The sequence below is a fragment of the Ipomoea nil genome, unplaced genomic scaffold (genome assembly GCF_001879475.1).
Source record: "Ipomoea nil cultivar Tokyo-kokei standard unplaced genomic scaffold, Asagao_1.1 scaffold0176, whole genome shotgun sequence".
In the NCBI taxonomy this organism is placed as follows: Eukaryota; Viridiplantae; Streptophyta; class Magnoliopsida; order Solanales; family Convolvulaceae; genus Ipomoea; species Ipomoea nil.
Genome location: NW_017616604.1, coordinates 1,807,046 through 1,820,315, shown reverse-complemented (window position 1 = coordinate 1,820,315; position 13,270 = coordinate 1,807,046). Strand labels below are relative to the sequence as shown.

At 35.3% G+C, this 13,270-nt stretch overlaps 2 protein-coding genes across 2 annotated transcripts; both read right to left on the bottom strand.

Moving 5' to 3' along the window:
- Positions 1-4,083: 4,083 nt before the first annotated feature.
- LOC109178051 (mitochondrial inner membrane protein OXA1-like) lies at positions 4,084-5,462 on the bottom strand. The gene is made up of 2 exons (XM_019327550.1): positions 5,385-5,462; positions 4,084-4,578 (listed from the first exon to the last, which is right to left on the bottom strand). Exons 1-2 carry the CDS (start codon positions 5,460-5,462, stop codon positions 4,084-4,086), a joined length of 573 nt encoding a protein of 190 aa, XP_019183095.1.
- Positions 5,463-8,612: 3,150 nt separating this feature from the next.
- Positions 8,613-10,427, bottom strand: LOC109178044. Its single transcript, XM_019327541.1, has one exon. The coding sequence runs from the start codon at positions 10,425-10,427 to the stop codon at positions 8,613-8,615; it is 1,815 nt and encodes a 604-aa protein (XP_019183086.1).
- Positions 10,428-13,270: the final 2,843 nt, after the last annotated feature.

Genomic DNA, 13,270 nt, shown 5'->3' with positions numbered 1-13,270 from the left:
TCCTTGTTTTCTTATAAATTCTGGCTTAATTCATTAGCAACACAAACCTCTCTTCTTATAGCAGAGAGTTACACTTTCCTAAATTAACAAAAGGAAACTTAGACTAAATAAGCTAATATAGAAACTAACTAAACTGATCTAGAAAAAGGAAACAAAGACTAACTAAAACATAAAAGGAAAGGAGAATCATTAAAGCTCCTTACCATAATTATTTGCTATCTCTAAGGAACTAAATCAATTCTAATAGTAAAGAACATATCATATTTGTTTGGAGATTATGAGTCTAGTGCATTTGAGTTGGTTAACTTTTCGTTGTTGGTTGAATATTCATTATTTGCCTTTGTTCATGTTGTGAAATCTACAGAAACTTGTAGTTACTGTGATACATTGTGTGAACCCTTAATATTTGGGCTTTACCTCAACTAAGGATTCTCATTATTACTGGTGTGGTTTTATTAGTTCCTCCAAGATCAGATCATCATAATTTGGAAAGCATTCAAGAATTAGATTGTAGGAGTTGTACAAAAGAGTTGTTCTTGAGAATCCCAAATCTAAGGACATTGGAAGTTACTTCTCATTTTAGAACTAAGGTGCATTATCCAAAATGCAATGCTCCCAATTGGTTTGAAAACCTTGTCTATTTATATAACCTGGAAGAACTAGGGATTGCTGAACATCTTAGTGATTTGTTCAAAACTATTTATTCTATAGGGATACTGAGTCTAGAGAATTTTTTGCCAAATCTTTGTTGGAAATAACTGCTTGTAATCTGTAATACATTTGAGATACAACAATAATACAGAATACAACAGGGAACAAAAACTGGATCATTTGATATCTTCAGGCGTGTAATCACTTTCCTATAAGCTTTAAATCTCCCTCTATAAAAGCAACAAGGTTCAAGATTTAATCTTATGGGATACAAGAAGATGAATGAAACTCTGAAGTTGCTTCGTTTGAGAATTTCCTGTAGAATTGTAAGCCTGTGAAGTATTTTGGTTCCCTGCAAATTGATTGCCTCCATCAATTGCCTGTTTTCTTTTTCTCTGTATTCTTCAGATGTTTCTCCAGATATTTATATAAAATAAATATAGCAGTTAGGAGAAGTTACATGGAAGTTATAGGAGTTCAAAACTCAACTTCCATAAGATATATCTTATCTGATATATCAGGCATGGGAAAAATATATCTGAATATTATAAATATTCATATGATATGGACCTTCGTAGGTTCATGCACTGCATACAAAATAACAAAGTAAAAAAAAAAAAAAAAAAAAAAAAATATATATATATATATATATATATATATATATATATATATATATATTAATACTTATATGCACGCAGCAGACACAAATTAACCACATTGCTTTTTGAAATTAACTTTCGTTAATTTCATGCGGCCGAAAGGAGCAAACCATTTTATGCATCAATTCGTGTACTTCTTTGGTCAAGACGAATTCATTGTCAAAATTCAATAAATGATTAAGCAGCACACGAAAGTTACGCATGCACCGATTTATTAAGTAACACGAATCGTATCCATTCGTTGAGCACGAAAGATTCGTGTAACCCAACGAAACAAACAAAATGCATGTCATCAACTCGTTAAATCCGAATCTTTCGATTCGTTAAATTAACAAATTTGATACAACCGAATCCATCGTTTGAATAACGATTTGTGCACAACGATTTGTACGCAACATTCATATTTCCCAACTTACTTTATACCAAACCAAAATAATATTTATATCTCCACAACTCCAAATATTATTTAAGCTTTCATGGTAGTTCATCTGAAACATTAATCTCCATTACTATATAAATTTCCAACATTCCTCCTCCATTTATACAGTAAAAATTAATACTGTACCAAGATAAATCCAAAACTCATGCATAAATGAAAGTGTCTTAGAGATTGAACTTTCACATAGTGTTATATGCGTTACATTAATTCGGATTGCAGTGATGGACGAATCTTGAATCACGGAGTCTCTTTGAAGAAACGTAGATATAACACACACAAGTTTTACAGTCATTACAACTCACTGTAACTTGACACTATTAAGGTCATGTGTCCGTATCCATTAATGAGCACATACCAAGTAAAGCCCAACTTGTTTGAAGCGGCCACACTTCATGCTCACAGAGGCTAATCTTTTATCTCATGCACTGCATCTTGCATTTTTTCAAAAGATCAGTTAAAAGTAAAAACTCATCCCTACAACAATGCAGAACCAAGCATCACCTTTTCTTTGGATACAATTTTAATTAAACTTTTGATGCTTGCAAATCACAAAATGAAGTACTCATCTACATTGAACTCAAGGTCTAACGTAATAACTTAGACTTGAGTTGAGCTTTCCTTCACTTGCAATTAAATAATTAGGCTTTCCATATCCCTTTCGATGTACCATGTCCCTTGCAAGGACTCTTGCAAACGGATCCGTTAAAATAAACCGGGACCGTACAAAGTGCAGTGCTACAACACCATTACTTAGGAGCTCCCGCACATAGCTATGTCTCATGCCTATGTGTCTTAACTTGCCATTATAACTTATTGTTATATGCTTTGGCTAGTGTAGTAGCGCTGTCACAATGTACTAAAACTGGTGACATTGGTTTTGGCCAAACCGAAATCTAAATAATCAAATTCCTTAGCCAATCAACTTCTTGCATGTCAAAGCCAACGTAAGAAATTCAGATGCCGTAGTTGAAAAGACAACTTTGCCTTTAGAAATCCATAAAACAACACATCCTCCAAGTAGAAATATCCATCTACTAATTGAGGAACAAGTTTCATGATTAGACATTCAACTGACATTAGAAAATCTTTTCAGGATAGAAATTTCTATTAAATATACTAAACCATAATTAATGGTTTTATTCAAGTATATCAAAATTTCTTTTAATCCCATCCACTTAGCCAACTGAACATGATGATAGATAGAATTTTAATATTCTATTAATGAACTGGTGAAATAAAATATTTAATTGATTATACCGTAACCCACTTTATAGGTTCCTAGTCAATAAATATTTATATCCTGCACAAATTCTACAACCAAGAATTTCAATCATCATGTTGAACTTATTAGCAGTGAGAAATTTTAAAATAAAAATTCAACCTCCTTCATTTGAGACATCATCAACTTTGGAGAATAAACCTCCTCCATTCAGAGAACATCAACTTTGGAGAATAAACCATTTTTGATTTTAAGTTTTTAACTTCTCATGTTTCTTCTAAACTGAAGAATCATATCAACTTAAATCATAATCCATGATTTAAATTTAAACTTTCTTTTCACTGCTAACTGTTAGCCATAGTAGATAAACTAGTAAACTTTTTGGCTTTCAGAATTTTAACACATTCTCAATATGAGAAACTTTGTGTTAAAGGCATTCATAAATTTTATGAATTTCATTATGCATATATCATGCATAAAACTTTCTGCATTCCATAAGAAATATAACAGAATATTTCAAAGGCATTGATGGCTTTATCAGAAATATTAATAACATAATATTTCAAAAGCTTTCACAAGGATAAAAAAAACATCCGTGTGCTTAAATAATCAATAATTCCATGCATGACATTAAAATTATTTCCAACATACAATCATTAGACATTGTAACCATGCAAAAGAAAACAACAAATTGATAACACCAAATTAATTCAAATTTGGCAGATTTACAGCACCCCAAGATCCAACATAATATATAGAACAAATTGCACTTTTGGTCCTGTGAGTATTAGGGTACTGACAATTTGAGTACGTGACTTTCAAAACTCCCAATTTAAACCTTTAACTATGCAAAAATTGGCAGATTTGGTCCTCCGGGCCAAATTGCCGGCCAATTTTGGCCGGAAAAACATAAATTGGTTCAAATTTATTTGTATTGAGGGCAAAATCGTCATTTCACTCCCTTCTTCTTCATTCTCCCTTTCTTCTTCGTTCTTCTTCTTCTTCACTCACCGGTTTTTCTTCAAAATCATCATTCTTTTGCCTGCTATGCACTATAGGGAAATTCAAAAGAAAAAAAAAAAAAGAAGCAGATTATAGTAATTTCTTTCTCCGAGTTATCGCCTCTTCTTTCCTTTCTTCCTTCCTTTCACTTCTTTCTCTAAGCTTCTGACCTTCTGACTGAGAAGCGCGGTTGGCTGTATCTGTTGGCTCGCAGTTTTGGTTGCTTCCACAGCTGCTTGTTTCGCTTCGTACTCTTTAGCCGCTGCAAGCTTCTTAACCGCTTCAAAAAACGGGAGGCCTGAACTTTGATCAGCGCGTGGAGGTGCCGGGGGTATTATAGGTACACCGAGGAGTTTCTTCACTTGAGGCCTTTTAATTACTGATAAAACAAGGTAACGGACAGTGTTATAACTTAAAGAGAAAATATTGTTACCCAAAAGCTTGGCCTGGCAACTGGCATCTTTAGAAATGAAAATAGATAAAATTTGCAGAGCAAGTACCTTTGGGAAACTTGCAATAAATGGGATTGATAGTGCGGCCATTGCTCTTGAAACATTTTTTATGGTGCCATACGAAGGATTTCCTTCCATTCCTTCTTGTGCATTACACTGAGGAAAGAGCAAAGTACAAATTCACAAATTAACTACAAAAATTTGGGATTGACAGTGCGGCCATTGCTCTTGAAACATTTTTTATGGTGCCATACGAAGGATTTCCTTCCATTCCTTCTTGTGCATTACGCTGAGGAAAGAGCAAAGTACAAGTTCACAAATTAACTACAAAAATTTAAGACCAAGGAAGATGCTTTCAAAGCATCAAAAGTGACCCCAAAAAGCATCATCTATCCTTCTGAGATTTTGAACTGAAAAATGTTGTTTTGCACTTTTGCAATAACATACAAAAGAAGATGGAAAAGGCGATAAAATTTGTATCTGATTAAGTTAGTAAGAAATGGGCACATAATTATGAAATGAAATCTGACCTCCACTGTTATCCACGAAGAAGAAAGGGAGAATGAAGAAGAAGGGAGTGAAATGACAATTTTGCCCTCAACACAAATAAATTCGAACCAATTTATGTTTTTCCGGCCAAAATTGGCCAGTAATTTGGCTCGGAGGACCAAATCTGCCAATTTTTGCATAGTTAAAGGTTTAAATTGGGAGTTTTGAAAGTCACGTACTCAAATTGTCAGTACCCTAATACTCACAGGACCAAAAGTGCAATTTGTTCTAATATATATGTATCTTGTATACTATGCATGCAACTGAGACAAAGTCTCAATATAAAAATATTTATACACATGCATAAACATATCCTTGTATTTAACAGGCTTTGCAAATCTCAAAAGAATCTCATGCAAATCTTCTAGACATAATCCAAAACTTAGCCAAATAAATAAATAAAACTTACGTACCTGCCAAGGCCGAGACAAACATATAAAAGGTACTGTACTGAACTCATCTGGTAACTTGTATCTGCCTTGATAATCCATCTCTCTCCGGCCTTTGATGCGCTAAGACCACTCACCCCACCGTGGAAAGAACATCTCTTCTCATGCCAATTAAAACATGGCTAACAAAATGATTTATTTAAATAAAATCATTTTACACATCTCACTAATCATCTTGGCATAATTTGATATGCCCATGATTTTGCGTGAAAACGGAAATGAAACTTCATAGCATGTATTCAAACCATAAGTACAACATGTACATAGCATGCCATGAACCCCATGCAAAACCGCACGGAAATCTTCTTGTACAATAAACAATGAGAAACCCAAAAGTGATTTCTGTCATCCTCTCATCAACAAATTCAGAATCTCATTCCGAAAATATTACCGTGATGAGAACTTATTCTTTCATGCCTGATATCTTGCCTCCAAAACTTTCAAGGCAAGACCAATGATCACAGTGTTTATAAAAATCTTTAAAGCTTATAGATTGTTGGAAATAACTGCTTGTAATCTGTAATACATTTGAGATACAACAATAATACAGAATACAACAGGGAACAAAAACTGGATCATTTGATATCTTCAGGCGTGTAATCACTTTCCTATAAGCTTTAAATCTCCCTCTATAAAAGCAACAAGGTTCAAGATTTAATCTTATGGGATACAAGAAGATGAATGAAACTCTGAAGTTGCTTCGTTTGAGAATTTCCTGTAGAATTGTAAGCCTGTGAAGTATTTTGGTTACCTGCAAATTGATTGCCTCCATCAATTGCCTGTTTTCTTTTTCTCTGTATTCTTCAGATGTTTCTCCAGATATTTATATAAAATAAATATAGCAGTTAGGAGAAGTTACATGGAAGTTATAGGAGTTCAAAACTCAACTTCCATAAGATATATCTTATCTGATATATCAGGCATGGGAAAAATATATCTGAATATTATAAATATTCATATGATATGGACCTTCGTAGGTTCATGCACTGCATACAATATAACAAAGTAATATATATATATATATATATATATATATATAGGTAAAAGTTCAGGTGTGAACTTTTGTTAATGTGTGCACTTGTGCACTCATTATGACCGTGGGATTGTCATGATCTATGGTTGCAAATTAGAGTGCATAGACTCCGGGTGCACCTCGCCACTCCCACCATTTTATTAGGTGCGCATTGTGGGGGAGTCAATTTGTAATTTGTCTGGGCGGGGTAGTCGGGGGGTTGTGAGATGGTGTTCATCCAATTAGGTGACAAATGCACACCTACATGGTGGAGCACGGGAACTACAATGCACCAAGACTCCCACCGTCGGATCTCTGTGATCAGTGCACCACAATAGTCCACTAGTTCACATTTAAGTAAGAGTGTGCACCAGAAAAGCTCCCTATAATATATATATATATATATATATATATATATATATATATATATATATATATATATATATATATATATATATATATATATTAACTCATTGCATGTTAACATGCAAAATAAATAAATAATAGAGTTAATTCCAGCAATGGTCCTCCGACTATTGCAATTTTCCAAAATTGGTCCTTGACTTTTAATTTGGACGAAAAAGACACTTGACTTTGTAATTTGTTCCAGCAAAGGTCCTTCTGTTATCCATCCATCTCTTAACCGTTAGTTTAAGGGGCAAAATAGTCTTTTCCATTAGTTATCTTCTTCTTCCTCATTTTAGACGCAGAGAAGCAATGCCTCACGAATTAGAAATAAGGAAGCCATGAAGACATTAAGTATACCTCATGAACGTCTTTAGCAGGTCTTGTAGATGATAGTGAAAGGAAATCAATTTTGTTTTGAACTCCCCATGAGCTTATGGCCTTAAAAATAGTTAAACATATAAGTGTGATTCTCTGGTTGGCTTCAGAAAAGAAATACTCAATTTTCAATTCTTTGTACAAAGATCACCAAGTAAATTTCCCGAAAATTAATTATGTCTTCTAACATAACATCAGAGATATAAAAGATAAACATTCTCTGCAGTTGTCAAAAATTATTATTTCCTCTTTATCTTTATTAGGGAGATCAATATGAATTTGAGAAGCATGCAAGAGTGAACAATGAACCAGTCAAAGTTGCTGAGTTCTTTATGAAAAAATATAAGGAGCAACACACACAGTAATGTTGTAACGTATGTTTGTAACACCGGGAAATTGTAACGCAGTTTGGGCGAAAACCCTAATCTGCGAGGCACTTCTCAAATTGAGAATTAGCCTAAATTCACTATGAGCAATTTCAAAAGTACAGAGTATAGGAAGAAGAAAACTTTACACAATAGATCTCACAAGCTCTCATAATCTATTGTAACCTAAACTCTCGTACTACTCCAAAGTGATAGACTCTCTTTCTCTCAATATATCTGTATGCACTCGGTCAGATGATTCGGGTAAAATCGCTGCCTCTATTCTTCTAAGAGTCTTTCTTAAATAGGTGATACTTGATCACAATCCTAGTTAAAGTATAAATCCCAATTAGATTAGGATTTGAATGATGCTTGTAGTTTGACTGGGAGACAAGTCCCAATTAGATTAGGATTTGAATGATGCTTGTAGTTTGACTGGGAGACAATTGAATCTGTGTTTTCAATTATCCTTTTTGCCAATAATATTTTTTGACAATTCTTTATTCAACAATCTCCCCCTTTGTCAATATTTTTGGCAAAAACCTTGATTCCTGATTTTCTTGAATATCTCCCCCTTAGTCCTTGCTGTCTAGTAGTCTGCTTATCACAATCTTCAAGTGGTAGTTTTGATTTGAAGTGATTGGTGATATTGTCAAGTGTTTAAACTGTCTTAGTCCAAGGATTAGTAACCTAGGCAGTTTTTCCTAATAATGCACATAGTCATTTGCTATTGCAATTACATTAGTATGTTATCTTGATAGTAAGACAGGACACAAAAGATAGTCTTTCTAATGATGCACATAGTCATTTGCCATTGCAGTTACATTAGCATGCTACTTTAATAGTAAGACAGAGCACAAAAGATAGGCAGATGTCAAAAAGATTGCCTTGGTAGTATCAGTATCAAGCAGTATCAAAAAAAGGCATAATAGTAAGCAGTCATCAGTCATCATCATAATAGTAAGCAGTCATAAGCAGTCATCATCATCAGGATTCATCTCCCCCTGTTTTTGACAAAAACATTTGACAAGTTCAGTCTGAGTCAGAGGATGTTGCTTCTGGGGTTCCAACAGCCTGTTCTTCTTCTTGGCTTCCTTCTTGATTTTCTGCATCATCTTCTTGGGACTTTTCAGTCTCTCCTTCAGATTCTTCTTCATCAGCATTTACTTCTTGGGATTTTTCAGCTTCCTTATCAGGCTCTTCTTTATTGTTTGCTCCTAAGGCTGTAAGCCATTTGAGTACTTCAACTTTCTCTTCTTGGATTTCTAACTGTCTCTGCTTTATGTACCTTTCAGATGTATTAAGCTCATTGAGTCTTTTCTGGAAGTATTTTTGAAGCATATCAGTGTTCATGGGGTCATCTTCTGGACTTGTGGTTTTCAGGTCATTTTGATGAAATCCCTTTTTCAGTTTAACAGATACATTCAGGGTTTTGATCTGTTGGAGATTCTTCTTGGTAGTCTTCAGTCCTTGTTTGGTGAGGATGGTTTGGATTAGGTTTGGAAAGATTAGAGAGGCTTTGGGAGATTTGATTTCAGCTAGATTCATGATTTGTTGATGTACCAGTTCTCCATAGCTGATTTTGATCTTTTTCCCAACTTTGTATAATAATTCTGCCAAGCTCCATTTCACAGTGTTCTCATGTAAGGAAGGCATCCAGTTTGCCAGAGCAATTTTCTGTAGGATTGCATATTTGCTTGTCAGGCAGGCAGCTTTGATCTTCTTCTTTTCAAGGACTACATTTCCTGCTGTGATCTCCTGGGTTATGATGTCCCCATTATGATTGAATTGATCATCTTGTTCAAAGGTGTTGTAGCAGGTGTTTATAACATCTGGGGAAAAGTCATAGTAATTTCCTCTTAGGTAAATTTTTCCATACAAAGGACTTGATGGGACTGATGATTCCTTTTTGAGATTGCTATAAAATTCATGAATCATTTTTTCTTCAAATGGTTCAATCTTTGTGACTGTGTCAAGCAACTTTCCTTGAGCTAGGAGTTCTATGATGTGTTCTCCATCTTTAAGGTTCTCCAGATTGACCAGCTTTTGAGGGATGATTTTTCGTTGTGAGGTTTTGTGCCACAGATTGCTTGAAGCTCTATCCTGGAACTGGTTGTTGAGAGGTTGTGGCAGATCGGGTGTTGGAAGTGTGGTTTCAACATCTATTTTTGCTGTTTGTTTTCCCTTTTCCTTTGATGTGAACTTCCTTCGTGATTTGCCCTGATTCTTTGAGACATTTACCTGGGGCTTTTTGGACCTTTCATTCTGGCATTCTTTACTATTTTCCCAGTCATCATCAACTTTTTTTTGTTTTCTTTTAGCAGTCCTAGTCATCCTTGGAGGTGGGATGTTAGGTATCCTTCTTGGAGGTCCCACAGAGATTGGAAAATCACATGGTCTTTTAGCTCTGGGGTCAGCTCCTTCATACGGATCCACTCTTCTTCTTTTTCTTAGGAATTCATCAGGATTAGTTTCATTTGGGCTTGTTTTGTGGCCTTCTACTCTTAATTCAGTAGAAATATTGTCTAGCTCTTTTTCAAAGCTGTCAACTGTGTCTGAATTTGTAACCCTAATTTCTGGGTTAGATTCTGATTCCCTAATTTCTTCCTCATTTGTAGGGAGTTTTTCTTGTGGCACTAAGTTTTCACTTTGTTGGTGTATGATTTTGTCTAGGTCAACTATCAATTCCCCAAATATACCCTCTGAACCAGTCGGTTCTGTTTCTGCAATCGGGTTTGATTCTGCAAGTGGGTTATCATCTAGGGGTGATTCGAGAGGGGGAGATGAGTTACCTGGTTGAGAGTAGATGTCTTCGAAAGGTATCTGTGTGATTGGTACTGGATCCATGACTATATCCTCCGAGTGTTGTGGCTGATCGAGTGGAGAATCTTTGCTGATGGCAGGGGTTCCTCGTCGTGGTGGCCGACGGGATGATTTCTTTCCTTTCTGCATCTTGGAACCTCTTGATTTCTTCATAGTTCTGAGATTGGTGAGTGATGAAGAAGATGACCAACAGGAGTGGTGGTCGTGGATGGCGATAGTGGTGGTGATCGTGGATGGTGATGGACAGGACAGAGGAGTGGGATTGCAATTGGACCCGGAAGTGATATTTTGGATTTTGAACCGGATTCATAACATGGGCTATTGGGCTGAGATCCGGATTCAGATTATGGCATTCATGGGTTGGCCCGGTTTGTCATTCGTAACCTTTTATATATATATATATATATATATATATATATATATATATATATATATATATATATATATATATATATATATATATATATATATATATATATATATATATAGAAAATAATATATGAAAAACAAAAACTATTATATAAAACAAGGAAAAAAAAAGAGTTTAGTTAATTCTACATAGTCCAATTTCAGACCTTAGTCTTATGAATTTATTTCCGTCCAATCCTTTTGTCATTATGTCTGCAAGTTGATTTTCTGTGTTGATGTGCCTCATGGTAATGATTTCTTCCTCTACTAGTTCTCTGATGAAGTGATGTCGTATGTCAATGTGTTTAGTACGTGAGTGTTGGACTGGATTTTTTTGAAATATCTATGGCACTTTTGTTGTCACAATATACTGTCATTTTTGCTTGACTGATTCCATAGTCTTCTAGCATTTGTTTCATCCATAGCAATTGAGTGCAACAGCTTCCAGCAGCTATATATTCAGCTTCTGCAGTTGATAGTGATATTGAATTTTGTTTTTTACTTATCCAAGAGACTAGATTTGTTCCAAGTAAGAAACATCCTCCAGTAGTACTTTTTCTGTCATCCATGTTGCCTGCCCAGTCTGCATCGCAGTATGCTGATAGATATTTGTTTGTGTCAAAGGAGTACCATATTCCTAGATCAGATGTTCCTTTGATGTACTTGATAATTCTCTTCACAGTTTTCATGTGTGATTCTTTAGGAGATGATTGATATCTGGCGCATATGCCTACTGCGTAGCAAATGTCTGGTCTACTGGCAGTTAAATATAGTAGACTACCAATTATGCTACGATATAGTTTTTGTTCTACATCTTTTCCTTCTGTATCTTTGGCAATTTTGTCTGATGTTGCAACAGGTGTTCTGGCAACTTTGCTTTCTTTTAGACCGAATCTGTTGACAAGATTGTTTGCATACTTACTTTGTGAGATGAAGATTCCTTCTTCCAGTTTTTTTATTTGCAAACCTAGAAAGTAGCTGAGCTCTCCAACCATGCTCATTTCAAATTCGCTTTTCATGTGACGAATGAATTCATCTTTGTAGGTCTCTCTGGATGATCCAAATACTATATCATCAACATAGATTTGTGCTATGATGATGTCACTTTTGTAGTGTTTGACAAATAATGTTTTGTCAACGCTTCCTCTATTGTATCCTTTTGAGAGTAGGAATTATGTTAACCTTTCATACCAAGCCCGTGGAGCTTGTTTTAAACCATATAAGGCTCTCTTTAGTCTATAGACATGGTTAGGATGGAATGGATCTTCAAACCCTTTGGGTTGGGATACGTACACTTCCTCTTTTATATATCCATTCAGGAATGCTGTTTTCACGTCCATTTGGTAAAGTTTGATTTTTAGGATGCATGCTACGGTGAGGAGAAGGCGTATGGATTCTATCCTAGCAACTGGGGCAAAGGTTTCTTCAAAGTCGATTCCTTCTTCTTGAGTGTATCCTTGTGCTACAAGTCGGGCTTTATTTCTCACTATATTTTCCCTTTCATCAGTTTTATTTTTGTAGATCCATTTTGTTCCTATGATGTTAGAGTTGTCTGGTGCAGGGACAAGTTCCCATACTTCATTTCTTTCGAATTGTTGTAGCTCTTCTTGCATGGCTTCGATCCAGTATTCGTCAAGGAGGGCCTGCTCGATGTTTTTTGGTTCTATCTTTGAAGTGTAGCATGAATCTCCTTCAGACATTTTGAGGTAATCTCTTTTCTTTCCTCTTGTCCATATTCCCTGATTTGGGTCACCGATGATATTTTCTATAGGATGATTCTTCTGGATTTTAGTGTTCTTGTTGATGGGTGCTTCATCGATATCATCTTCTGTTGGTTTTCCAGAATTATCATCTTGTTCTGACTCTATAGGTGGTGTTGAAACTTCTGTTTCAACACTTATGGTTTGCTCATCATCATCATCTTTGACTTCTGTTGAATCTATGTCAGTGAATGACACATTGATGGATTCCATTACACTTTGAGTTCTGAGATTGTAAACTCGAAATGCCCTGCTGTGAGTAGAGTATCCTAGGAAAAAACCTTGATCACCTTTGATGTCGAATTTCCCCAATTGTTCTCGGTCTCTTAAGATATAACATGTGCTGCCAAATATGTGTATGTGTTTGAGGTTGGGAGTTTTTCCTTTCCGTATTTGGTATGGTGTCATATCTATCTCTTTCCGTATGTATACCCGGTTGATTAGATAACAGGCTGTATTTACAGCTTCAGCCCAAAACTTTTGAGGAATCCTTTTGTGATTTAGCAATACCCTTGCCATTTCTTGTATAGTTCTATTTTTCCGTTCCACTATTCCATTTTGCTGCGGTGTTTTAGGGGCCGAAAATTCGTGGTGTATTCCTTTTTCGTCGCAAAAATCTTTGAAGTACGAATTTTCGAATTCTCTTCCATGATCACTTCTTAACCGTAAGATTTTTCCTATTTTTCCTTCTTTTTCAGT

Coding starts and splice junctions, on each gene's coding strand:
- LOC109178051 (XM_019327550.1), bottom strand. CDS start 5,462: ATGGATTATCAAGGCAGATACAAGTTACCAGATGAGTTCAGTACAGTA. Junction 4,579..5,384: donor GTTTGTCTCGGCCTTGGCAG/GTACGTAAGTTT, acceptor CTCTTTCCTCAG/TGTAATGCACAAGAAGGAAT.
- LOC109178044 (XM_019327541.1), bottom strand. CDS start 10,427: ATGGATCCAGTACCAATCACACAGATACCTTTCGAAGACATCTACTCT.